This window comes from Gavia stellata, chromosome Z (genome assembly GCF_030936135.1).
Source record: "Gavia stellata isolate bGavSte3 chromosome Z, bGavSte3.hap2, whole genome shotgun sequence".
Classification (NCBI taxonomy): Eukaryota; Metazoa; Chordata; class Aves; order Gaviiformes; family Gaviidae; genus Gavia; species Gavia stellata.
The window spans coordinates 1016984-1043461 of NC_082637.1; the positions used below are offsets into that span (position 1 = coordinate 1016984).

The 26478-nt window shown below is 44.4% G+C and overlaps 1 protein-coding gene across 1 annotated transcript in view; it reads right to left on the minus strand.

Moving 5' to 3' along the window:
• Positions 1-375: 375 nt before the first annotated feature.
• The window catches only part of WDR7 (WD repeat domain 7), a 148437-nt gene continuing 122334 nt past the window's right edge, over positions 376-26478 (minus strand). Inside the window, exons 27-29 of the mRNA XM_059833252.1 lie at positions 3755-3859; positions 906-1110; positions 376-730 (exon numbers count right to left, since the gene is read on the minus strand). Coding sequence (XP_059689235.1) covers positions 907-1110; positions 3755-3859 — 309 coding nt within the window. The 3' untranslated portion in view covers positions 376-730; position 906. The remainder of the gene's footprint in view (positions 731-905; positions 1111-3754; positions 3860-26478) is intronic.

Sequence of the window (26478 nt, forward strand, 5' to 3'; positions counted from 1 at the left end):
GGCCACCACGGACAAGCGCAGGGTGGCATGGCGTGGGTGCATGGCTTCGCTGCCCTGCACGTCCCGGCACAAATGGGAGCGGCTTTAGGAAGAAAAAGCTTTTTGTCTTTTTGTTTTTTTAAATAAATACCTGCATTGGTAGCAAAAAACACCTTTATATATAAATACTCCTTTTTTCAAGTTTGCTATTCCATCTTAAAGAGATTTTTTTTTAAATTTTATTTACATGTGGACTATTACTCTTTCTTCCAGACTACAGCAAACAGTGACTGGGCACAGCAGCACTTCCAATTCTCTTGAAAACTGAGACTTTGTATGAGGAAACATCCCCTTCGGATCAGAACACAGGCCATCCACCCCCCGAAACTCAATCCCTCCCCATCCCGAGGCATGAGCCCCTCAGTAAGAAACCCGAGTGCCTAGCTCTAAGGTGCATCACCCGCCATCATTCAGTGGTCACTAGGAGAAAGTACATGTAAACACGAGCCTTTTTGGTAAACACTGAGATTCTGCGAGAGTCTCCAAAGGAAAAACGTGTTTAATGAGGGCTGCTGCGTGAACTCAACATCCAGCGAGGAAGGGGCTGGGTTCAGCCCGGCTGCAAAGCCTGGTTTGATTCCTGCCGCTGCGGCTCTGGCCGAGGAGCACCATCACAGTGTTACTGATCCCCCGCTTCTGCTGCGCCACGCAAGGAGCACGTTCCCCAGCGCCGTCGCCTTCCTTCTCCCGGCTGCAAGGAAAAACCGGCCGGTGTCAGCGCAGCCGCCCCACAGAGCCGGGCAGGAGCCCACCAGTGGTCTGCAGGCACTGGCGTGGGCACCCCGCACGAGGAGCGCAGAGACAGAGAGAGGGAGAATTACGAGGAACTTTGAAACAGAAAGGGGTTTCTAGCGCGGGGGATTTACCCTAGACCATAAAGCGATGCTCCTTGCCGTCGTGAGCCATGAGAATGACGTTCCGGTTGGAGGTCCAGATGAGCCGTGCCAGCCTGAGGGCGTTGTGGGAGCCCGGCGAGGCCGGCTGGACTGGGGGCACCTGGTAGGTTTTGATGCAGCGGAGCTGGGGCGCGGAGTTCAGCATGCCGATGCTCCCCAGGAGAGAGGTGTTCATCTGCAGGGACACCCACGGGTGACCCAGCCTGCCTGCGGCTTCTGGGGAGGGTCACCACCCACAACGCGCACCTGGACCTCCTCTCAACACCCCTGCGATCCCCGGGACCAGCGGCTGTCTCAAACCAGGCTTACTTCAAATTTTGTTAGAGTTGGGTCTAGCAACGCCGTTTAATGGAAGGGGAGCTGAGCATTTAGGCAATGCGCTGGGTGGTCTGGATGGTGGTTAGTGACCACGATACACAACTGGGCACAATGGAAGACCTGATGAAGTCAGTGGGCATACCTTACTGCGCTCCCTGGGGGCAATTTATGAAGGCATGCTAAGCATAAGCATACAAAAATCAGAATTTAAGGAAAACCCATGAAATATTAATAAGATGATATTTATGCTGGAATATTATTTATCAAAATCATAAAAACACTAGAGCTGAAGATATGCAGAATAAAGAGCAGTCGTCATGATAGCTACAAACACAAAAAAACCAACAGCAAGAGCTTTTTTATTGTCTGGTAGATGAAGAGGCCGTTCAGAAGAGATCTGTTGAGTTACCCGTTGGAAAGCAGGCCAATTATTGCTGATGCATGGTGTCTAGCTCCACATTTTTAAATATGAGATTCTCTGATCTAACGCACTGAGATAACACAAAATCCTACGCTTTCCGAAATGCTGCTTTACTCTCGAAAACCTTTCCATCCGCATGCATTGCAACCCTAGGATTTCCATCAGCAGGCAGCCGGCCGGCTGCGTCCCTGAGACGTGCCCCATGAAACCTTGGCAAATCCTGGGACATTTAAGGCGTGTTATTGCTGATGCCATGTCCTGAATTCTGATCAGTACAAAGTACAAGCCATTACTTTTTCCTGGCTCTTCTCGGCAGCAGAGCGGTGTCAGAGAGTGTAAATCATGGCATCTCTAGCAGGGAGCATGCAAGCACCACTGACATTTTCACAATTTAAATCATCTTGAGTAATAACCCTTTTAAGATGACTAATGTTACTGATTTTCCTGCATTAATAATAGTGCCAAATAGAACACAGAAGGGAAAAATCACTAGTGCACGAGGTCACATTTTAAAACTAAATGTGTAGGTATATTTAACTCTTTATGTAAAAGCCACTTTAACGTGCACATTTATACACCTGGAAGAGCGTGGCAGAATACCATTTAAAACTCGTGCCTGACTTTTTTTCCCTGCCAATTCTAAAAGATCCGGCCTGATTGCTTTCCAGATTTTCCCTGAGCACTTAAATTGAATAAAAGTAACCAATGGACAAAGATTCTTGATGTTCTCATTTACTGTCTCAGAAAGCGCACAATATAGTGGTGGATAATAATTTAGTAATTTTTTATGGCACCTGTAGAACTACTGAATGACACAGAAAACTGCGGAAGTGTGTTAAAGAGCATAATTGGTACTTATGGGCATACTGAGTTCTGTTTTATAGTCTGATTACTGTAAGAGTCAATGATTTTAATAGTGCGCACTGCTTGATCAGATCAGTTGCTTCCAAATAATGTATTTTTTAAGTCTAAAGCCATTTGAAGGAAGAAAAAAGTCCTGCTTGGGGAATGTAGGCAGCAGCCTACAACTGACAAAAAATATTCCTACCGACATGAGATTACAAAGAAAGAGAATGCTCATATTTTAAAGAAAATAAACCTCTAGATACTTCACAAAATGGTAGCCAGTTTCTCAGCTTCTCCTTGTGTTTCAGACACTCTTTATACCATTTGTATCTCTGCTTTCCTGCTCTCAGTACCATTAGGGAAACAGAAGACAGCTCCACACTGCGCGGCACAGCCCAGCACAGGGTCCCTGATGCTACCACCACACACGGGCTTGGAGCAGAGCTGGGCAGGGGGGCACGGGCACCGCAGCACTGGGAACCAGCGTTTGGCCCGAGAGCTTTGCATCAAGCTTAAAAAAATAAAAAGGAGACACGTTCCGGAAGCTCCCTCTCTGTTGGAATTGATGGGGCTGCAGGAGTTAGAGGAGAAAACTCCGTAGCAGTAGGAAGGGGACAGAGCACCGGGGAGAAGCCACTGCCCTGGCCCATGCAGGACTATGTCTCCTATACAGCTCCACATTTTACCCAGGGGACATTTTAGGTATGTGAAATTGAACTATTACAACAGTATCGTACTCAAACCTTAAACATCAAATATGAAAGTTTATCATTTGAGAGTGTTCTCTGATTGCCCAGAAGTGATGTGCTGATGTGTATGCAAACAGCCCCATCCCTCTCCCAGGGACAGCCGCAAGACACGCTTAAACAGAAACAGTAATAGGAACAATCCCCCGTGTTGCAGGGACACTGCTACTCAAAGCTACACAAGGGAGAGGCGGGGACTGGGGGACCAAGCCTCAGTCCAACAGCCGACCCTGCCCGTGCCCGAAGGCAGAGGAGCACGCTCGCTTCGGGGTGAGGTGGGAGGGCAGTGCAGGACCCGCGGCGGGGCGGGCTGGTGAACGACAAAACTCTGCGCTGAGGTTTCAGCTTCTGCCCTAACTTCTGGGATTTTCCTGCGGTCAGTATTTCCTTATGTATTACACCATTACTGAATGACGTTAAAAGAAAGTCCCAAACGTGAGTTCATTAACGATGTGCATGCAGACAGACGGACGGTAACGCATCCTTACCTGCCAGAAGGAGAGGTGGCTGTCAGAATTGGAGTACGTGGCGAGGTACCTGCCATCGGGGGCAAAAGCCACTGCAGTTATCGGTCCTTTATGGCCATGGATAGTCTGGCAAGAGGGGGAGAGAACAGGAACACAGAAGATTCACTACCCATCACCACCATGATGCCGAACAGACTTTTAAGCAAACACAAACGCACGAGTACATGAACTTCTAGAAACCTTTTTTGGAAGACTGATGGACACCATTACTGTCAGTAAAATTAAATACTACGTGGCAATACCTCTTCATTTTCATCTGCATTTTCTGTTATTCTAGCACTCATTTTCTGACTGTCCTTGTGTCAATCAGCAAATACCTCTGAGGAACAAAGCAAAGCTCTTTTGCAGAGGTTGGGTCCCGTCGGTCGGGGAGGACAGGAGGGTGGCACATGCTGCTCCCGCGCACCCAAAGGAATGGCACGAAATGTAACTCCTGCTATGTCACAGGCTGGGACTCGCGCTCAGCACAGAGAATGCCCTTTCCTCAGGGCATCTAAATACCTCTCGACAACCCGAAACATGAAAGCACACCATTGAAATGTCTTATCAGGTGGGACTTAAGCATGTGCTGCTCAGTATTAAATACCACGACAATTTCTTTTAAGTGTTCTAATAGCTGCGTAGCCAATAAAACGGAATTAAATCATCATATGAACACATTTCCTGCCAACTCCAGTTTTTAAACCAAAGCCATTTGTCAGGTGTATGAACATAAACGTGTCTTTAACGGGATTTTTTAAAAAATGTAATACTTACTCTCCCCAAAGAGGTTGTAAATTGGATGTCTAGGAGCCTCCAGCCGGCTAGGCAGTGGGCAGGGAATGGCAAGAAGCACAAACCCAGCCCCCCGCCTTTACAAACACTCTTTACAGAAATGTCACCCCACCCAGAGTGCCAAACGTTTTCAGTTGGCTCCCTGGCACCGGCACAAGAGGCCGCTGAAAGGCCAGGAGCAGAGCTGGGCAGCACGCACTGCTGCACCCCCGGGTGCTCCAGCACCCACTTCCCCACCGTCGCTGCACCACGGTGGTTTGAGTTACTGCACTCACACCACTGCTCTTTCTTCAGGATAGCTGTAACGTACTCTGCACAGAAACAGTTAGAAGACCACAAACTCCATTCCAATGGCACAGGAACGTGACCGCATTTTTGGAAAACCCTCCCCAGGTGGCAGACGAGGGAGTGCAGGATTACATCTACCCACAGCCGCACTGGCTCCTCCTTCACGGCTGCACCTCTGCGTGCACAGACAACCATTTCACTGAGAGAGTCCTCTCTACTCTAACAAGAAATACTTCCATTGCAATGTAAAGGATCTAGGTATGCTTACACAGAACATATCCCAAACACGGGGAGTGGAAATGTCCTGAGAAAGCAGGTACAGCCGCCCCCTCGCAGCGCTGCGCCTGCCCGCTGAGCGAGGGCATTCTTTATGCCCAATCTCGATTCAGCTACAAGTGTGCAATTAAAATCTTTTGGACTACTGACATACTAAATGTAATTAAAAGTTCAAACCTTATATTGTAGATGAAGCGCAAGGGATTTTCTTCAGAAATAGTACAACTGGAAGGTACCTAGTATTTTCTCAGATTAGAGCTTGAACCGTTATTTTACACACATACTTCTCATGGCAGCGCGTCACAGGTGCATAGACACGCACCACACATTAGTGATGCACATCTTTTGCCACCAAAAAATTTTCCCAGGCCAAGTAACGGTCTCCTAGCTCTGGATGATCTGTGACAATATTTAATGTTACATACCCCGCTACCATCACTCCCCTCCAGCACACCCTTCTGTGCAGTGTCATGGCAGCAACGGGGTCCTTACAGGCACAGCAGGAGATGGGCACTCCACCCCAGTTGTGCCACTGGTCGCTTGTGCCAGCTCAGCAACTCGCACGTTCTTCTGCTCACGCGCCACACTTACAGCTGTGCTCTCACTCGCATTAAATACTTGGATTTTACAATACCCAACAATATAAACACGTATGTCAGAAATGCCATGAATGCCATTGCTCACTTATTCTATTTTATTTACTCATTACTTGAGGTTACTGTTTAACAACCGCATGATATGCGGATGCTTTACACAAGACTGGGACTCATTTCTGTTGTGTGCTCCAATGCTTTGGAGATTTTAAAATGGGCAAACCCAGGTAGCACACCTACACTCCCATCTTATACCCCAGCGGTACAAATCTGAGAGCCTCTCCCGTAGCTGGTACCCTGCTCCGATCAGCTCCAAGCGCTGGTTTCTCCCAGCCAGCAGAAGCAGCGCAGCTCCCCAGGGATCCAGCCCAAGGACAGGCTCCAGCGAGTGCCGGGGCTGGCATCAGAAGCGCACAAAGTATTTCTTCAAAAATACACAACAGCAGCTCTTTCTGCATTAAGAGGCTCTGTGCCAACTTTTAATTGGCAGGGCTTAACTGCGCAAAAAACCACTTTGTAATATTCACTGAATAAAATTAGGCTGCGAAAATAAAAGTAGTGCTCCTGTACCCAGCACTGGGACATTAAAAGATGAAGATCTACTCAGAATGGTACACTGCATCTAAAGTAGCCTTATATATCAAGAACCCATTAATATATTAATTTCTTGTTTATCCTGTAAAAGGTGAGTGAACTCCAACAGAAGCCCAAACCTATCTCTTTAATGTAATCACCGCAGCTTAGGCTGGAAGTTTGAAAGGGCAATTAATTAGATGATCCGATGTTTAGACCCATCAAACTCTTTAGCACTTAACAAGCAAGTAATACTTGTCAATAAAATATGTTTTGGTAATACAAAGGTAGAAAATCAATAGTACTAGCACACTTGTTGCTCTTTTTACTACTGAAAATGTGTTCCAATAAGTACAATCCGTAAGGGAATTAATCTGCTTTGTTATTTAAAGGAAGTGCTTCTCTAATTGATGCTAATCCTTTCAAGCCAAGATTTATTTTTTAGTGCACTGTCTAAATGCCCGCTTTGCAATGCTCATGTTGTGTTTCCAAGGCCAATGAGTAAGCATAACAAAACCAAATTATTGCTGCTCATTCAAAATATTCTGCTTGCAGCCGTACATTTGGTGCTTGGACTCCCCTGGCTGGCACCGTTCTGCTGCGGTGCTGAGCGCTGCATTAATGGATTACAGCACTAACGCTTCAACAGAGCATGCTCAGCAAACGCTCGTTCTTCGGGATCGCTTTCAAGCTACTATTTGCAGTTTTTCAGCTCCGAAGCAGTTACATGAGCACACAATGAAAAGTATGCAAAAATCTGTGCGATACCGGTTTGGGAATAGTCTTAATTCCGAACGGCAGAGACGGTGGGACCAAGGGCAGCTGTTTGCAGCTTCCCTCTGCCCAAGCAATTGTTTTTTAATGGGAGGATGCTCCTGGGAGACTATTTGACTTCTGCACCTGCCACCGTCGTTGTCCTGTAACACATGATATACTGAAGCTATGACAACCTAATTCTAAGTCCAATATTTGGTAAACTCTACATTGAATTGCAATATTCTGTTAAAGGTGACATAAAAAATAAACACTGTGTCACTGCAGCAATTTTATTTTCATAAATATACTGAAATGCATACTTTAAATTGATAAAGTAACTTATGGACTGCTACGGAGACATACTAATATTTTACCACCTTTATTATTAGATATTTATATCCCCAATCTCTGGGGGTACCTTAACTAAAGCGAAACAAAAAACTCACTGAGAAAGCAGCATGCCTAACGCAGCCCCAGAAGCGCTGCTCTTCTGCACCCATCACGTGAAAGACGTACAAAAGCAGAGCCTTGCCACAGCTAAGCAATACCCTTAAAATGATGCGCCTGCTTTTAGCATGGAGCAGCATGAAAGCATCAGCTCCAACTTTTGCATGGGATACGAATCACCTCTGGGCAAGGAATGGTCATTTGAAAATTAAGGAGGAGACGATTCTGTAACTCCTTCATGGATCAGTGAGGAGTCACTGGCAACGATTTCACGGGCAATTCCAGCAGCCAAGCTAGGGCGATCTGCCACAGCAACCACCCAGAAGTGTTCTCCAGACAGCAGGCATAAATGCAACTTTATACAAGGACATAAATAAATCACAAATCTAAAGCTCATTACGCTAAAGGCAAAGCTCAATAAAAGACAGTTAACAGCTGGAACGTTAAGCTGAAAATCACTGGTGTTGATGGCACTACTGAAAAAAGTAACTCCCCCTCTACTTCCCCCCCCCCACTAAATAAAAAATAATGCACTTTTACAATAGATCTTAATAAACAGAGCTAGGTCTGACAGATTAGTCATTCTTAAAAATGAGCCACAAAGAAGAACCAGGTTAGTCGTGCTTTACTGACATGCATATACCTCTCCGAGGTATCCCAGCACTGGTGTGCACTGAGTGATTCCACATCAAGCAAACAAAAGTTTTTTGTCTTTTTTTTTTTTTTTTATAAATTAAAAATCAGAAGTTGGATTTTAATGCTAATGTAGGGTGCAAAACCCTGCAGAACATATACAGAGCCCAAACTGTGCAGAGGAATAAATACTGGCCTTTGAGATAACGATAACAATAGCTTACCTAGGAAGTAAATATATAAAAATAAATACTTGCGATGACTGCTGCGAAGGTAAACCCAAGCCCCCACAGTGACTGAAGCGAGAGCAGCCCAGCAGGCACAAGGAGATTAACAGCACCTTCGCCAGGCTGCGATGTACTATGCCCAGGACCCATTTTTCTTTTTTCTTCCGAGATTGTGACTCTTATCTTTGTCCGCAGCAGCACTCCTTCCTGGGCTCCTGCACATCTGTCTTCTTTTGCTGCACGGCTCCTCACATCATACTTTCGTGGGACAAATTTACTTATTTCAGAATATATGCACTTAAGATCGGTACCTACAAAGGAGGGGGTACCTGGGATTTACAACAGATGGTAGGAAGTCACCTTTTGCCGTTACGTTCCTGGCCTCTCGTTCCCAGCAGTAGCCGCTGTGGCCGTGCCTCTAACAGTAACCCGCCGTCCACAGGTTTCGGGGATCTCCAGCCCTCGCGCTCCAGGAGACGACCAGCACGGGTGTACTACGGCGAGCACGGAAACCAGCGCGGACCCGTGTCCGCAGAGGTCATACAAAACGAGTATTTAAACACAGCAGACATAATCTACTCTCGCGCCCCCAGCGCAAGTAGGATTTATGTAACTTTTTACTCTATTTTGATTCTAGTTTTACAGAAATACAATGGATTCTGAATAATATGAAACTTAAAAGTTCTATGCTTAAAAGTCGTGAGTAACGTAAACTATACTAATCTTTGTGTTTAAAAAAAGAAGGAAACACCCTCGTTTACAGCTGTCCTCACTGGACCAACCAGCCACGCGAAGTCGTTCCCTCTAGAGGTGCACTGCCCCAGCCAAGGCCAGGAGCCCCCCGCCACCGCGCTGGCCCCGCGCGCGGCCACGGCTGGCTGTGGGGAGGGGGCAGGCAGGGCAGGGCGTCCTGAGCTGTTACTCTTTATAAGAACAAAGTTATACAAAACTAAACGGCTTTGCCTGAAAAGATATCTAAAATATGATCTCATTTTTCATACCAAAAGTAAATTCTTTCACGACAGCCCTTCAGAGGTTTTTATGAACACTTTAAAAAAATAAATCCCTACTTTCCAAGCAATTTAGTGGAAATATCTAAAATACTATTAACGTAAAACAGTTTCAGTATCTTTAATAATTTAATTTCTATGTTAGTTCCAGTAATACTAACAATTGCAGTAAAAATTTCAGGATGGCACTGAGAAAAAGAGTATATTGCATCTTTAAATTAATTTTCTTCCTGTCCTTCAAGTGGCTTCTCAATAATATCAAGATAAAGTCAAAGCGCATGTATTATGCATTTTATTAAGTTAAAAAACGTAACTTAATTTTTAACCTTACAGTAATACAATTTTGCATCAGCCATTACAATTCCTCAGTATTCAAATGTGCCGTGCATGATCTGACAGGCAGCATTCAACGGGAGCGGAAAGTGCCCTTGAACGGCCGTGTATAAAAATACATTTCTCACTGGCGTGGCAGGCCAGCTGTCAGTCAATATATGGCTCTCATTTGTTAGGGGGTTCTCCTGCTGCGAGTCCCTCATTACAATTTGCTTTTACTTCCCGAGCAAATGACAACCAGAAAATGAGGCAGCTTCTTTCTCGACTGAACTTAATCCAGAAAAAATGAGATGGCAGCTGCAGCCACCCAAGTGTTACGGGATGGTTTAAAACCATCCCCAAATTGTACGGCTCCAGCCCCAAACCGCTTCACAACGCTGCACAGAAGAGCCGAGAACTTGCCTTCTCTTCCCCGAACCCGTCACGGTAGAAGTGTGCGCCTGGATCTCCAGCGCCCAGCCCAGCCTGCCTTTCAGACACCCCCACGGCCACAACACTCGCTGCCTGCTCTCGCTTGAGGAACATACTTCTCAGTTGAAGATTTTCACGTGGACCATCGAAATCCGTATGGCAATTAATTGCCCCGAATGTATAAACCACCCACTCCAGAGTATCGGCAGTGATTTTTTCCTCTGTGAAACTAATGCCATTGCACTTTATTGAAAGGTTCGTAATACTGTAATGTAACCTCAGAATATCTGCATGAGTACGTGTTGGACAACCTGCTATTGCTATTGAAATCCATATCTCCTTGACAATTACCATTTTAAAAGAGGTTTCAACAGCTCACAGGCTAAGCTTTATGCTTTAACTTCCAGGAAAATAATTTAAAATATTAATTCTGAGTATGATTAGGATATTCTTACCAATGAAAATGGAAGAAGTGTGTGCTTAATATTTTTCCAGGTTTTTTAATAGTATTTTGCGAGATACAGAAGAATTAATTTAAATCCCTACTCGAAGGGGTATAATAGTAATTACAAGCAGTTTGTGTTAAAAGAAGAAAACCCCCAACAACTGTAGATAGGAATCTAAACAAGACATCGTATTGGACAAACACCAGGTCTCTGGATTTGCACAGGCTCGCTGCTGGGAAGCCCTGTAAAGCCTTAGATCTTGAACCACAAACCCCTCAAGGCTGACATTCAACGGTCGTGAGGAAGTTTGGGCGGATATCCCAGCACCAGAGAGCACTTTACAGGGAGAAGAGACATTGAATGCTCTCCAGAAAATCCCAACATGGACCAGATTTACTGTTTATTACACGGACTTCACCTAACGAGCTATCAAAATGCAAATCATTCCCTTTCTGGGAACAGCTGTATAAATCATTAGGAAAGCTGAGATTAAACCCCAGTAAGTGACAGCAATCCAAGCAGCGTGGTGTAAGGTGGTCAGAGGCTGCGTCGCAGCGGAGCACTGCGAGGAGGGAGGCAAGGGTAGGAGCCCGCTGTTGGATGGAGTGTGAGAAACTTTTTAAAAAATTAATCTAATGGGTCTCCAATTCTAAAGGCAACAAAGCGAGTTCATTTAGTGACTACCTGAAGGCCCAAGGGAAAAATACTTACTCTTTTTAACAGCTTTGGCAGAAGGAAGGAGGCCTGTGGAGGCTACTGGTGCCCCCACCCCGCTACAAAACATGCAGCAGCACTGTCCCTGCGCCCCCCCCAACCCCTGCCACTGCGGGGCAGCTGCTCCAAGCAGAACCCAGTCAGCTCCCTCATCCAGCCACGGGAGAACACACAACCCACGGACATGAGCTGAACAGAACGACGGATGCTGGCTACACGATTCAGGCCTGATTCGTGATTTTAAGAAGTGAGAGAAAAAATAAGTATTATTAAAACAGATTTCAGGAGCAGATAGGATAGGCGACGCTATTTTCCTAGCAAACACATAAGTTTGATACAGCTCTTATGTAGTGAAACAATCAAGTTCACAGAACAGTCTTTTTTAAAGATAAGAAACTTAGGTAAAGCACCAGACAGCGATGAGAGAGAGAGAATGCGCTCTCTTACAGAGAGTGTTTGTCAAAACCTCGTAATTTACCTCGTAATTTTCATTAAGAATCAGTCCCTACTGAAAGAAAAAGCTATTAAAAATTCTAACTAGACTAAGAATGAAATGCTGCCCTACAGTGAGTTAACAGAGACAGGAATACATGGAGCATCCCCTCTTCCTATGTAGTTCCTCACTGTTAGGGAAATACTGCTTCATAACGAGGGTTAACCCAATCAAAAATCTGCTTCTCACCTGCCTACATGTGCTGACTTCTATTTGATAGTTGATAGTCAGAGAATGTAGCGGCTGGAACACGAAGCATTTCCAACCTCTAAAGCCTCTCCGGTGACGAGCTGGATGTGGTCGCAGCAATCCCAGTTTTTCTCCTTTCCTGTTCAAGCAGCCGTCATGAGATCTGCAGCCAGGCACAACATTCCCGTAGGTTTCCCACTCTTTCAAGTCAAAGGACATTTTGCTAAGGTACCCTTTGGCTAAAATTCATTCTAAGCTGTGTCAGTATAGATGAAACCGTGAGAGCTATGGGATTTTTGGCACAGCAAGAAGCACTCATCCTCAAACAGTTCTGCTAAGATGCTGCTCTTCCCTTTCAGCTCCAGCTTTACTCATCCAAGTTTTAAAGAAAACGAGTTAGAGCAATGTCACAGTCATATTTGGAGCGCCAGAGTATTTTTAACCTTTGACTTCAGAGCCTTCAATGCACTTGCAAAACACACAAATCCATAATTCCCAAGTGACCCGAGACTTTAAAGAAAAGCGTTCTGCAACTCCAACGGAGGAGGAAAAGCTAACGAGATCAGTGCTTCCAGCCAGGACGGTGGGGTTTGGGGACTTAATTATCCTTCTGGAAGTGCCTTCTGCCCTGCGGACTCTGGGAAAGCAACTCTGCTGTCATTTTTGAAGCCAGCCTTCTGATTCTCACCGCTCCTCGCTCTAATTTTCTAATTAGTACCGGCTGTATTTCCAGATCTTTAGTCATTCCTGGGCAAACTGTCACCTGCTGCAGAACTCCCCGATGTTGCCTGTTCTTTCCACAGTTACCACTCGCGTCCTCTTCCAAGCGTCACAAGCATCAGCATAAAGATTATCAAAACAAGTGGAAACTTGGAAATTGCAGTCCTCAATTTTAAAATTTTTTGGAGAACATTTTCTTACAAGTCTAAAGCTTTCTTACAAATAGTTTGTGTACAATGGTTTACACTTAGCGATGCAATGTCACTGCATTTGAAAAACACCGCAGCTTTTTGAAATTATTATTTTAATTAATTTATGCTTCTTTCGAGACCCACCTTACCTAACTGGGAACACTGGCTAGACCCCCGTGCGCAAACACGCACATCCAGTAATCTCCACCAGGACACCGTGCCGCCCTTGGCCCCGCAAGCGGCGTGAGGTAGGAACGCCAGGACTGCAGCGCGTAATGACTAGTCCTCCTTGCCGGCACCTCCCAGTTTACCGTGAGCAAAGTCCTCCACCGAACAAGAGGTTCACTTTTCTACCATCAAGCAAGCGTATATTTTTGTATTATGTGGATCATGGACATTAGCATATTCCACAATATTTTGCAATTAAAACATCACTAAACAACGGTTGGGATGGGTGGAGAAGAAGAGGGTGAAGTGCTCTGGGCCTTGTGTTCAAAATGCATCTGGGTGTTCAGAAACCATGTGAATAATAACAGGGCCATTTATTCACACAGGTGCTCTAAATTTTAGGAAAACTCAGTCAGGATAATAGACAGTAGCAATACCTCGAGCATTATATGCAGTTGTGCAGCTATAAAATTTTAAAACAAATTTGTGACCAATAATTACTCAATAATTGACAAAGTATAAGAGATGATACGTTCACAAATTTTTCTGGTTACGAGTTATTAAATGTATCAGGGATAGAGATTTTCCTTGCTTGGTGTTAATTATTGTTTCAATTTCTTCCAAAATGTCCTTTGATATCTGGATTAAAAGCTTTAGCTTCATCGCAGATTTTCTACGTCCCCCTCTGCCTGCAGCTGAAAAGCCATTCTGCAGCCGCTGGCAGCAGCGCTGGGGCTGAATCGCAAGCAGGTGTCCTGCTGCCTCCCGGAGAAACGCAGCCCCGGCAGCAGAGTTCTCCTATGGATTCAGCAGGTCTCACCGAGTCCCTGCTCCCTCGGGATTCCAGCCCTTCCCCATGCTCGGACACCTATAGGTCCAACACCTCCGGATGCGAGAAGCCAAGCAGAAAGCAGTCGAGCACAAAGCCCGAGTTCAGGACCGTGTTCTTCCCTAACAGAGAACAAACGTCCAAAAGGAAAAAATGCATTCACAAAGGTCATGCCTAGGTTGCAGAAATAGATCAGTTAAAAAATGCGTTAGCAACACGAGTTTTAACAGTTCTGTACATCTACAGAGAGACAGAGTCACATTTAAGCATGTGCTTGTTGGCCACGGGCAACCCCAAAGGGAGAAACCCAGGTTTGGCCACCACCATTTAATGCATATTAGTGCACTATTTCTACCTCATTTTTCATTTCATTAAAAATTTCATTTTTAAAAGGTATTTGCATACACTTTTGTTTCAGCTTGTCTTTAAAGGAAGTGATAGTCTTCTAGGGAAAAGGATGACAGTTCTTACACACAGAGATGACTGACAACAACTTATCTGGCTTAACACTGCCAAATCTGCATGGGGTAATCAGGGATTCTCTCTTTAACAAAAATAGCATTTCTGAGAAATTATTTCCTATGAAAGTCATAAGAACAATGGGGGAAAAAAATCCTTATTCCCTTTCCCAGCTGGATGGTTCCCTGGACAGCTCCAGAAATCTGCTTTAGCAGCATCTGAAGAAAAAAGCTTTTTGTAGAGGGAAAAAGAAGAGTTGAGGCCACTTTTTGTGTAAGCAATAGTGTCTGAATAGGAAGTAACAGCTAAATTGGATATAATTTTAGATACATGGAAACTCCATTTTCTTTACAGACCTCAGTATAAAATCTGTATACCTACTTCTCTGTCACTGCTCCTACGGATGCTACTAACTCAGTGCTGTAATAAATCTGTAACGCAGCGGGGGGCTTGTGGCCTCCGAGGCTGGTCAGGGAGTTTAATATCTTTTTCCAGTCTATTTGACTTTTGTATACTGAATTGTGCCACTTCAAAAAGGAAAAAACCCTTACTGGAATGGATTACGCTGTCGGCTCTCCACTTTGGAAGCCAACAGCTGAGGCATAAGAGTTAAGTAGAAAGCCATAGTTGAATCAATTTTTTATTTAATTTTTACTAACTTTGATTATTCAAGAGCAGTCCTGATTTCTGCTCTTGGACTCACAGTCCTCCCTTGGCATCTATACCTGCCTTCCCACTTCCAACAAGATGTTCCTGTATCTGCAAACGCGGTATGCCTGCAAAGGCAGAACAGGCAAGCTCCTTTAAGCCGGTCTCCAAATCAACTAGAAAAAAGTACAGAAAGAGAAGAAACCTGTCTTTTAGCAAACTAGCCTTGCTGATCAGCATAACCTAAAAAGCAAGTTTAGTGATTCCCGAGGCCTCATTACTTTGCCTGCTGAAGCTGGGAAGTTGGGTGTAGTTACGATATTATGAATTTACAGCGCAGTCGCCAGGCTGTACATGAGGACTCGCAGCTTGCGTTTGTTACTTGTAACTTAATGCATATATTTATACATGCAAAGTAGATTTATCTGTGATGCACAGAGGCAGATTTGGTGCAGATCAACAATATCCAAGCGGACAGTTAATGCAGAGGAGTTAGTGTGCTGTAAATTCACACCTTGGCTAAATCCCCACCAGCCTCCCCTGTAGAAGCATATCAGCAGAGTTTACTCTCATAAAATATACTGCTAAATTACTACCAGCTAACCAACTGGGCATAATTAAACACTGCTTTTAAAAGACATTTGAGAAACTTGGAAAAAAGTGACTATTTTATTATTGCATCCCTAATGTAGCTGGGATTTGCTGTTGATAGGCTAAGACCATTTCTTGCTACAGTAAAAATGAATAAAATCCCTCAATTGTATTATTGGGCATGTTTAGAAAAATCAGCTCAGGGTAAAGCTACTACAGCCTATAGGGAAAAGGGGTCTGCAACACACAGAACAGCACGATGCCTTCCGGCTCTCTTGTACTGGAAATGTAATGCAAATAGAACTAGAGAGTGAGGCTTGCATCTCTGCCAGTGAGGACATGAAGGTGTGAGTGCCGGTGCAGCCAAAGCACGTCCCCTTAAATCCCTGCCCTGCTAGCCAGCGATGCACTTATTACCACCTTGTGTTACGTTACTATGGATTTTCCCTTATGAACTTTGCCATTGCTTCTGTGAGTCAGAGGCTAACCACAAGCCAAGCAGAAGGCACCCCCAGCCCCCGTGCACATTACTGCGGCTCTCTGTCCCACAGACGGCACCACAGGGCATTTCTGGGGCAGCACTACACCGCGCTGAACGTGCTTCCGCGTGCGCTCTGTGCCTGCAGGACAGGACGATGGCATTCGCTCTGCAGCCTGACGGCTTCCCTTCCCTTCCTGCCTCCACTGAGGAAAGGATTTTGGCCTAGGAAATTAAAAGGCTATACTCAGTAATTATCTTCCACCTGCAGTGTGAGGATGCGTGTTTCTACTAACAAGTTTTCCTGCCTCATCTGAACTTGTCAGTGTGACAGCGTCAGTAAATGCACTTACAGGTTCAGATTGGAGGATAGCTATCTTTCTTTTTCTGCCTTTAAAATACCGTATTTGAGAACAGTGTCTTTTATTCAGTAAACAAACTTAATGAAATCAAGCCATCTGCCATCAGCAACTATTCATTCCAAATACATTATGAAATAATTTTCTGCCTTATATAAGAATAAAAATTTGCAAAGGCATCTAGGTACTGAAATAAAATAATATTATGCACAATTCAATTACTGCTTCGACTGCCAAAGCTCTAACTTTAATTCTGCAGTGAGCCAAATAAAGTACCCCGGACCAAACAGTATTGATTCCAGCCAATGTTTAAAAGCATCTTTTGCTTTGAAATAAACCGACCCAACACTCAGGCTTCTCTTTTATCTGCCAGTGAAAATGACAGAGTTTTCACGTACAAAAGCTCGTATCTGCATTGTCTGCAGATTCCCGCCGGGGAGGCACTCTGAGGCTGCCGAAGCAGCGATGCTCACTGCAGCGATCCCACAAAGGGGACCGGGGGCTCCCCCGGCTACTCATCCTCCGCCAGCCGCTCTCCCCACAGACACCCGCCCGGGCAGGAGCAAGCGCCAGGGTAAGGGAGTGATTACAGAGGGAAACATCTAAAGAATGAGATACTACTCAGCTAAATGAACCATTTGTTTTCATGACAAGCCCTTTACGCATCCAGTACTAGAGGTGTGCAGCCAGTTTACACTAAGCACGGCTCACTTCAAGATCAGTTACAAGTATCTCTATGCAATGCAGTTCTAAATATTTAATGATGAAAACAAAGATTTAATCTATGAAAACAGAGTATTCTATAGCTTTCTTGACTATACTGTGTGCTCTTTGTGTGCACTTTACCAAACCATTCTCTATCCACAAGGAATGCAGACCTGACTGCGAGTCCCAGCTGGTGTCCAGACCCGGGGAACCCCTGGGTGCACGCGTAACCACATCACTAACGGCAATGGCATTAGCTTCAGCAGGTTTCTTTACAGGAGACAAAGTTTTCATAAATTACACATCAAAATATACAGCCACGTATACAACCTATATAATCTACAGCTCAATGCTGGTGAAGAGTTCCTGTTTTCAGAGAGAATTCCCTGCACTTCCAAGACTGGAGCCACCAGCCAACAGGAACACACGGAGAGGCATGCAAAATACCCGGGCTGAAGTCAACAGCCAAAAATCCCCTACAAAATGAGAACAATACTGGAGGTATGCTGATATTTTCCAATAAAATTCATGAACTTGTTCAGTTTGAGCCCTCTTGGTGGGGAGAACAGATGTGTTTTCTGAAAAAGGCTCCACCTCCTACACTGGTAAGGGGCCCAGAAGACGTAACAGCAGCAGGCAGCTTTAGTTCTCCGGCTTGAACTAAACTCTTTCAGTTAGTGACTCTGTAAGGGCCAGTCTCTCATTATATACCCAAACACTTAATTTTTCTTTTCCTCTAGAAATGTTATCAAACAGCTCATATGCATGGATTAATGGGGGGATTTTGGAGCGGACTCTGTTATCCAGCAAGAATTTACTGACGTAACTTTAAATAGAGATAATCATATCAACCCCAAGTTTCTGGGCGCCAGGTACAGTCAGCGAGCGAAAGGGATACTCGAAAGCCTCATGCCGGATCTCACGCATCCCTCTGCGGTAGATACCTTACAAAGCCAGACGAAATGCCTGCTGCTCACCCGCACAATGAGGAAAAGCCCCCTCAAAAGAATGTCGGCAAATTAATGCTTATGGATTGTCATGATTATAATTAATGAATAATGCCACTAAATCTGTTTTGGCTATAAACAGTGCTAAAGACTCTGATGAGCAAAATATTACTAAGCGACTTTCAGACATTAATATTTTCCCATCATTCCAAAGCCAGTGACAATCATGTATCCTAAAATCTAGTTACCTGAAATATCTCTCTGCAGTCTGATAACACTGATTTAGTGTTCAATTTGAAAAAAGTAGCAGAGTATCATTCTTTTTCTGTAGTAATGCACCGCTAAAGAAAGGAATTTCAATTGCATGTTGATGACAGTTTACAATCTTCCGCAAAATACTAATTATTTGTCTTTAATTTAACATGAACCTTTAGCTGCATTCAACCTGCTGAGACTGCTTCTAGCCTGGCAAAAGTGACTACGCATTTTTTTCCTCGTGTTCTTAATAAATGTATTTCTTAAAAAATAAAAAAAGAAAGAAGCATGTCTCATGGGTCATGACTTTGCACAGTATGTAAGTCACTTCAGAAAACCTCAAAACCGTCAGTTTGTAAAATCAATGGAAAAGATGACGCTTGGAACGGGAAGCGTAATTCAGCCACGCCGGCAGCGGCAGGAGCACACTGCAGCGGCATCAACGAGCTGCAATGTGGCACGTTTATCATTAGATAATCACTCCCCCAGAGGATTAGCAGCTCACAGATGAACCTTGTGCCACACAACACACTTGGGGTGTCATTAGCTCATGATAACCCCACTCCCTGCCATCGCCTATTGCTTAATTAGAGGTTACAAAGGTTGTAATAGGACTGAAAGAACTTGGGCGAACAGAACTTGCCACGAGTGATACCTTAAGCAATTCAAAACCGGGGGCTGCAACAAAGGCGTAGATGGGAGAGCACAGTCACGCCTTATGTTTTAAATCAGTGGGCTAAAACTTCAGGAGAGTGAAGAAATCTAGCCACACCCTACACCTTATTTTCCCTTGACAGATTTCAACTTTTTCAAGCAGCATTTTCCCTCATTCAAATGCCATGTATAAATACTAAAAAAAGAGAAGGATTTTAGGGTAGTAAATTAGGAAATAAATTCTCAAGTGCATCCCAAGCAGAAGAAACAAAATGTCCAGGGTGTCTCAGCAGAAGCACGCTAAGCTACGTACACGTTCGAGAAACTCTATCGTGACTGCAAAATTACAAGCCCTGCTTCTCAGTGTGTTTTATTTTTGGCTAAAAATTGCCAGCCATGCCGAAACAGTGCGTTCAGAGCGCTGCGGCTGAGAGGTTTAAGGGCATGTCTTCTGCCGAGTTTTGTAAACAAAGGCCGCATTTGCAGATGGAGCAGCCGCAGATCTGCTGCACTCAGAACTGTTTTCCAATTCACTGTGAAACATCAATTATCTTTATCAAATAACAGTATCTCATCTCAGTCCATTATCAAGATGGAGTCTTATTTTAGCTGGACTGCAGCCCTATCTGTATATCAAGGCCGGCCGCAGTGCCAGAGTGAGTGAAAGGCTGTGAAATAATCAATAATCATCATCAAATTGTGGTCGACAGGTTGTGAGGATGGAAGTTTTTGATGAAACCTCAACCTTTTTTTGTGCAGCTGATAAAGCTTAACCTTTGCAATACCTGATAACTATGACTCAGTTAAAGGCAGCTCTGCGTACACTTCAAAGCTTCGGCCGCTCAAAACCCTGCTCGGCTGAAGCGGACAGCACCTTCGCACCATCAAACACCCCTCTGGTACTGCGCGAGCCAGCGGACACAGAACCGCCACACACCTCTTCTGGGGAGCTTTATACACACCCCCGTGTCTCCAAGAAGGGAGACCCACGCTCGGTCCTAAAGCTGTGCCAGTAAAAGGCCAGCCCAAAAAGCACAACCTGTGCGTAACGACGAAGAGGAGAAAAATGGCCAGCGAGTGTTAGTCTATTTAAATGTAGGCAGCTTTCTGTTATCCAGAATAAAAGCGGGATGAGATCACACAGATAAAGAAAAGCATAAAAACATACATGCATTAGGCTAATTGCATAACAGCCTTTCTGTTAAAGTTGTTATTCAGCCCTTTTCTTATGGTAATTTCTTTTCAAAATAGAATTAAGGCACAGAACAAGGTTGTAAACATTTTGTACCGGTGTTTCATTTTTGAGCATAGCATGAGTAATTTGCAACCTGAATGTAACCTCCCTGTGAAGAGTGTAGAGGTGATTCAGCCACACATTTTCCCTTTTAGCTATCCATCAGTTTCTCTAGAAATAGAAATTTGAGGAAATTTGTCAAAAGTCACATGAACAAGCAGAATGGGAATTTCAAGGAGAAGGTACATGCCTAATTTTCTGGGCTGGAACAGCGTTTAGGTAGAGCATGGCAACAGAAAGAGCGCCAGACAAACCACATGAAAGCACAAACTCACTGCCTGAAAAAACCAACCAAAACCCAACCCAACCAACCAAACCCCACCACCCTGACCAGCTTTCTCAGCATTCAAGACAACTGTGGAAGACCACTGCTGGTCAGACAGAGCAAGCAACACAAGAACTCTGGCATTTTGATTACCCAACAATTGGTTCAGAATATATCTGCATTTCGATTCAGCGTGTTATCGTCAAACCACCAAATCTGTTGTGTCTCTCCCACACCAAATTCCTGTTACATTGTTCAGCCCTTTTCAAGATCTCAGCCACAACCTCGAAGAGGCACATGACGACACTGGAGGACTAAAATGGTGATTAAGGTCTATTTCCTGGCAAAACCAGAACTGATATGCAAGATCAAAGACTAATTTATACCCACTACCAGGTATTTTCAGACTCTGGCTTAGAACTGCTCAATTTTCTCTTCAGACAAAAGAATAAATTGCCACAGAATCATTTGCTTTTCCAAACAAAAAAAATTTCTCAAGTAAAATGTGCACTGATAATTGTAGCCAGACGTAGAAGCTTTGAGCGAAGCAGCCAAAGGGCTCACAGCTCATTAACACGGACTCCCACCAATTGTTAGAAAAATGAGGGTGTTGCAGGGGAAGGAAGAGAGCTCATGGTATTAGTTACACCAAAGTTGTACCTTAAAGAGCAAAGAGAACGACCTGAATAATTAAAAGCCCACCTGCCTGATGCAAAACCCCCCAAAGAAAGGTATGTTTCATATGAACTTGATCCTAATGAAACATTTATATAAATAGAATATAAACATTGTAAACAACGTAGTTTTATAGAAAAGAGGTTGCATTGAGCACGCTTACTGAAATGTGTGGTTTTGATGATAGAAGTCAAAACTCCCATGCGGCAAGACTTCTGAAAGGTGTTTGGTGCAGTCTTATACATTCCTGGGAGAAACTAAAATGATACATAACAAACAGGTTGGCTGTTAGATGGATTAAATATCGGTTAATTGATGTGGTTTGGAATGCAGCTGTAAACAGAAATACTGCTGAATTGGCGCATTTCTCCTGGGGTCCCAAAAGGGCCTGCCTTAACCTAGAAGCTGTGCAAAAGCTGCTGCTGATAGAGCTTGAGAACACCGAGAGGGTTTGGGGAGGAAAAACCTGAAGGGCACAAGCCTTGAGAGCATCCTGGGCTGGCTGGGCTCGCCAGCATCCCTCCAGCCCGGAGGAGCCTCATCTCTTCCGTTTATCAAGTACGATGGTGGGACTTTGGCCGTGCCTAGAGCACTCACATGCAGAAAATAAATTAACAATATCTTATAATATCTTAACAATATCTTACACAAATTAACAGTTAAATGTAACATGACCTACTGGTCTGAAGTTGAAGCTAAAGCAAAGTCATGTAGCTTTAATAATGAAAATCATTAACTACTGCTACAAATTATGACGATTCTGGCAGTTTTTCCGTTACTGGAAAATTTAAGATCAAGATGAGGTGATCTTCTGAAGATACCCATTGCACAGCGATGCTGGATTTAAGCGCCCTGCCCCATGCAGGAGGTCAGACCTGATGACAGCAGAGATCCCTTCTCACTTCTTTCCTTCCCTCTGCCCGGGAGCCGCCAGTCATCAGCTCCCTCCATTTACAATTTTGCTTTCCTGAGAGAGACATCACCTGTGATGAATACACACTGAACTGCTAAATGCTGCTCTGGAGACTGCCGATGTCACTCTGATGGATGTGGCACCAGGCACTATTAAAAAAATCCTCTTACAGGGAACTTGGGTCCTCCCTAGGCATGGAGGGGGCTCAGCGTCTCCTGGAGGGAGGGCTGCTCTGCACACCACCAGACTGGGACATCCTCCTACAGAGCCTTTACCTCCCATCGTCTGTCTCAGCGTACCGTGTTTTTGAAGGATTTAAAAATATTCTAGTCACAAACCCACTACTTCTCCAGCAAGGGAAAATGCTAAATGGATTCAGCAGCAAATATTGGACGACAACACACCAAAGCTTAGCTAGTACTTTAAATAACTCTAATTTAAACTTCAGAACAGAGTTCCTAGTGCAGTTTAATACTAGAAAATTGCTTATTGTGGAACAGTTCTATTTATGGAAAAAACAAAGAAATCCCCCATAGCAGCAGTGCATAGTAATAATCTAAAGCACAGTGTAAAATAATATTAGCATAAAAGAAAACTATTGCAAAGGAGTCCTTCCCATAATCTCCTCCAACTTACGGCTATTTAATAATAAATTATAATGTAAAGATTATAATGTAAAGGATTTCAAAAAGCTGGTAACTTATTAACTAAAACAAAGCAGCTAACCTGTTTGATATTTCTATTTGTCATAATTATTTTGGAACTTATTATCAAAACATTTAAAATTTTAAGAGTGATCTTGACATTTTATATAATTTCACTTTTCATAACAGGTTTTTTTTCCTTTCCTTAAAAATCTCAGGAATTCTTTTGATTATTCACGCATTTCAAAAGCCGTGCTGAGCGCGCCTCACATAGCCTTGCTCTGCGATTTGCAGCAACAAAGCACAGCCGAACGAGCCCCCTTTCCCGCCAGTCCTCCGCCGCCGTGCAGGACGCAGCCTGAGTGCAGGGTACGGGTCCCCCTTGAAACGGGGTTCAAATACAACCCTGAAACGGCTCCAACACCTCGCGCCCATATAATGAAATGCTCTCCAAAAAGGCGGCAGGTGCTCTACGGCTAGATGGGTTGGCTTCCAGAGCCGCGTAGCAGTAAGATAGTATGTTTTATTATGAGTGTCATGGAGACGGTGTGAAAAATCAAGAGCCATAGGCAGTAAGCGGCAATGGGTCAATACTGTTCACCGAGACGTTGTGTAGATAATCAACAACAAGGCCCTGGGTTCTCTCTGCGCTGCAAACAGCTGAAGGGCAAATCAATACCGCCATGGGAAGGACACTGCCCGGCTCCACGCCCCACAATACACCGCTGCTGCTGCGGGAAGGCACCCGAAAAACCAAATGAATTCCAACTTCGCTTGTGTCTAACACTGGGCGTCAGCAATACCAAGTAACACTTGGAAAATATTTAATAAAGAACTTCATAGCAAAGAGAAAGAGAGAGAACCTAATCTCTATATTAAATTATGGAAAAAAAATAGATAAGAGATACGTTTTTGGAATGCTCACGATCGAATACAAAGGGGCTGCAACTTTCATTCCAATTTAATGTTTAAAAATAAACTAAAATCCAAAACCCCTGAAATGAATTAGATATTTCCTTGGAAGTGAGATTAAATGTAGAACAGTTTTAAATTTTAAAATATTAATAAACTATCTTTAAAAAAAATATGAGGAAGAATTCACTTGTTAATAGGCACATCTGTACAACAGCAATAATGCAAACCAAAAGCAAAATACTGAAATGCAGACACCTTTGGCTTTGAGGCAACATTTTACTAGTAGTATTAATAATTGACACCTTGTTAAATAAGTGATACTAATATTGTAAATTTTACTGGAAAAAACCTGTAATATATAAATGTTGATTTATTGTTTGTTAAAAAAGGTGATCCTTGACATCCATCATTCTATTAATCATTAGATGTAATTTCTCAGTCAGTACGTACAACCACCTTTCTTGAAAACAAAACAAAAATCTGCTGGAAGGAGAAAAACCCACCCAGACAAAACATTTCTGTTTCCTACTATTTCAGTTAAAATGCCTCCCTTTTTTCTTCAAGCAGATCATAAAATTCCTGTCATTAGCACCCTATTTCACCTATGGTGCCAAAATAAAGTAACCACATTTAGAGCGCATATTTAGGCCAGCAGTTTGCTCTACTACTGATAATTACTACAAAATTTTCAACAAACTATGAACTGTGTTAAATCAGTGACACAATTTCAGTAACGCAATGCTGCTCAGATCTTGCCATCAACTGAACTTAAAAGGGATTTTTTTTTTTTTTTAGCATGGCTGCGTGACATGAAACCCCAACATTTGAAGCCTTATTTTCATCACCATAACTATGTTAGCATGCACAGTGCTAAGTTACTAGATTATATTTTCATGGATTATTCAATGCAAACATCACAAAATTGAAAGCAACCGCAAGTAAAGAAATATTTTTTTTTTTAATGAGGATTTCTGATATTTTCTTCAAGCATCTCCAGAGCAACATGGCTTCGGCGCATCGGGGCAGCACCCCGTCAGTGCCAGCGATGCCCTGATGCCCGCATGCTTCATCCCACCGTGCAGCATCCCCTGCAGGGCTTGGGAGCAAAGATCTCGAAGTTGAGTAACTCCTCTCACTTCTGCACTGAGCCAGCGGATGGGTCTTACAGCAACCGCTGGCTTGCCTGGGGACGAGGAGCCTGCCTGCCCTCCTGCCCGCAGCCCCGAGCAGGCCACTCGCAGGGCTGCTCCCCACCGGCCCAAACCTGGACAGAGGGATCCCCAGCAGCTCTAGCAGGCACGGCTCGAACACCCTGTTGCAAACAAGGCTCCCCCACGCTACCACAGCTCACCTGAGCTTGCTTTCTTGAACTCAGAAATGAAAAATGTTGCCCCTAAGAGCAGTTTCCACTTCAAAGCACTGGAGCCGAGATGCTGCACAGACCAGGTAGGAAGGAAAAGATGTTCAGTTCCAGGAAAAAGGAAGCAGCAAGCCTTTCTCTGTCTCCAGGAGGGATTGCCTACTTTGGCACGTGACCCAAAGGAATGGGAGCACGTCAGTATGGGCACAGGTTGCCTCCTGAACAGTCTCACGACCATCAGTCAGACGGCTGTCGGAGCATGCTCCTCCCCTGCACATCAAGCCCATAAAACTGCCCCACCCCGTTTTGGGGCAAGGTAAACTTGGGACGAGCCTGGAGAAACCCACTGTTCACTCAGCCTCTTGAGAAACACGGAGAACAACATTTTTAGTGATAACATATCTAACTCCAGTTTACACACGCATGATGCACTGAATTCATTGCTTCATAAATGCTACCAGCAGGTCCCCTGGTGCTGCTCTCCAAGGGCCTCCGTGAAGGCCAGAGGCAGCAGACCTGGACGGGCACCGGGACTGATCTAGGGGACCACGTGCTGACACGGAGCAGGCACCGCACAGCCCTCCTGCTCGGGAGACGGGTGACATCCCGGTGGTACCACCCGCCATAGCACACTGACCCCCAGCTTCAGCAGGGCCAGGACAGCACCCGCACCACACACCCTTGGCTAAGAAGGGTGCTGGCTGTCTACAACGCCTTTTGCCATAAGCCAAGGTCTGAATTTAAGCTGCAATGCTTTAATTGATGGAGAGGTTTTATTCCTGAATGCTCTTCACAGCCACTGCCCCCGATACGCCCTGGGACCACAGAAGGCGACTGTAGTTTAGACTGGTTTTGGTGTGAAAGAAAAGAAAAACTCAAAGATGTACCTCCCCACGCGAGTTCCTGAGCCGTGGGGGTTTGACGACCCAAGACCCACACCCTACGCTAAGAGATGGCCTTTGCAGTCCTTTGGTAACCACCACCAAAAAGTGCATCAGGAGCGAGTAACAAATCTGAAGGGAGAAGAAAAGTTTCTGCATCACAGGAACACACAGGGGCACAACAGGGACTGTCAAAACCGTGAACTTTGACATGCAGTTTCATCTGGCAAAATAATATCTGATAAAAAGCCTTTCAAAGTTCTGCTTTTGTGTGGTGTCATAGAAGTCAAGAAGGGAAAAAAGATTTGGGGAAGCTCAGCAGTAAGACTGGAATAAACACTGAAGTCACTCTGTGTGCAGCCCAGAACATAAATATTTTGCCTGAGGAGGATTAAGAAAAATGGAGAGTACATTACAGAGAAGGAGTTTTTAGAGCCCTCTGTTCTTTTCACCTTTCAAAACAAAGGCTGAAAGTGAGTGTTAAGGCTGCCTGTAAGTAAGGCAGAAGGGTAAAAACCAAGGAGAGGAACCGGTTATTTAAGCTAAAGGTCAGTGCTGGTACAAAGACTTA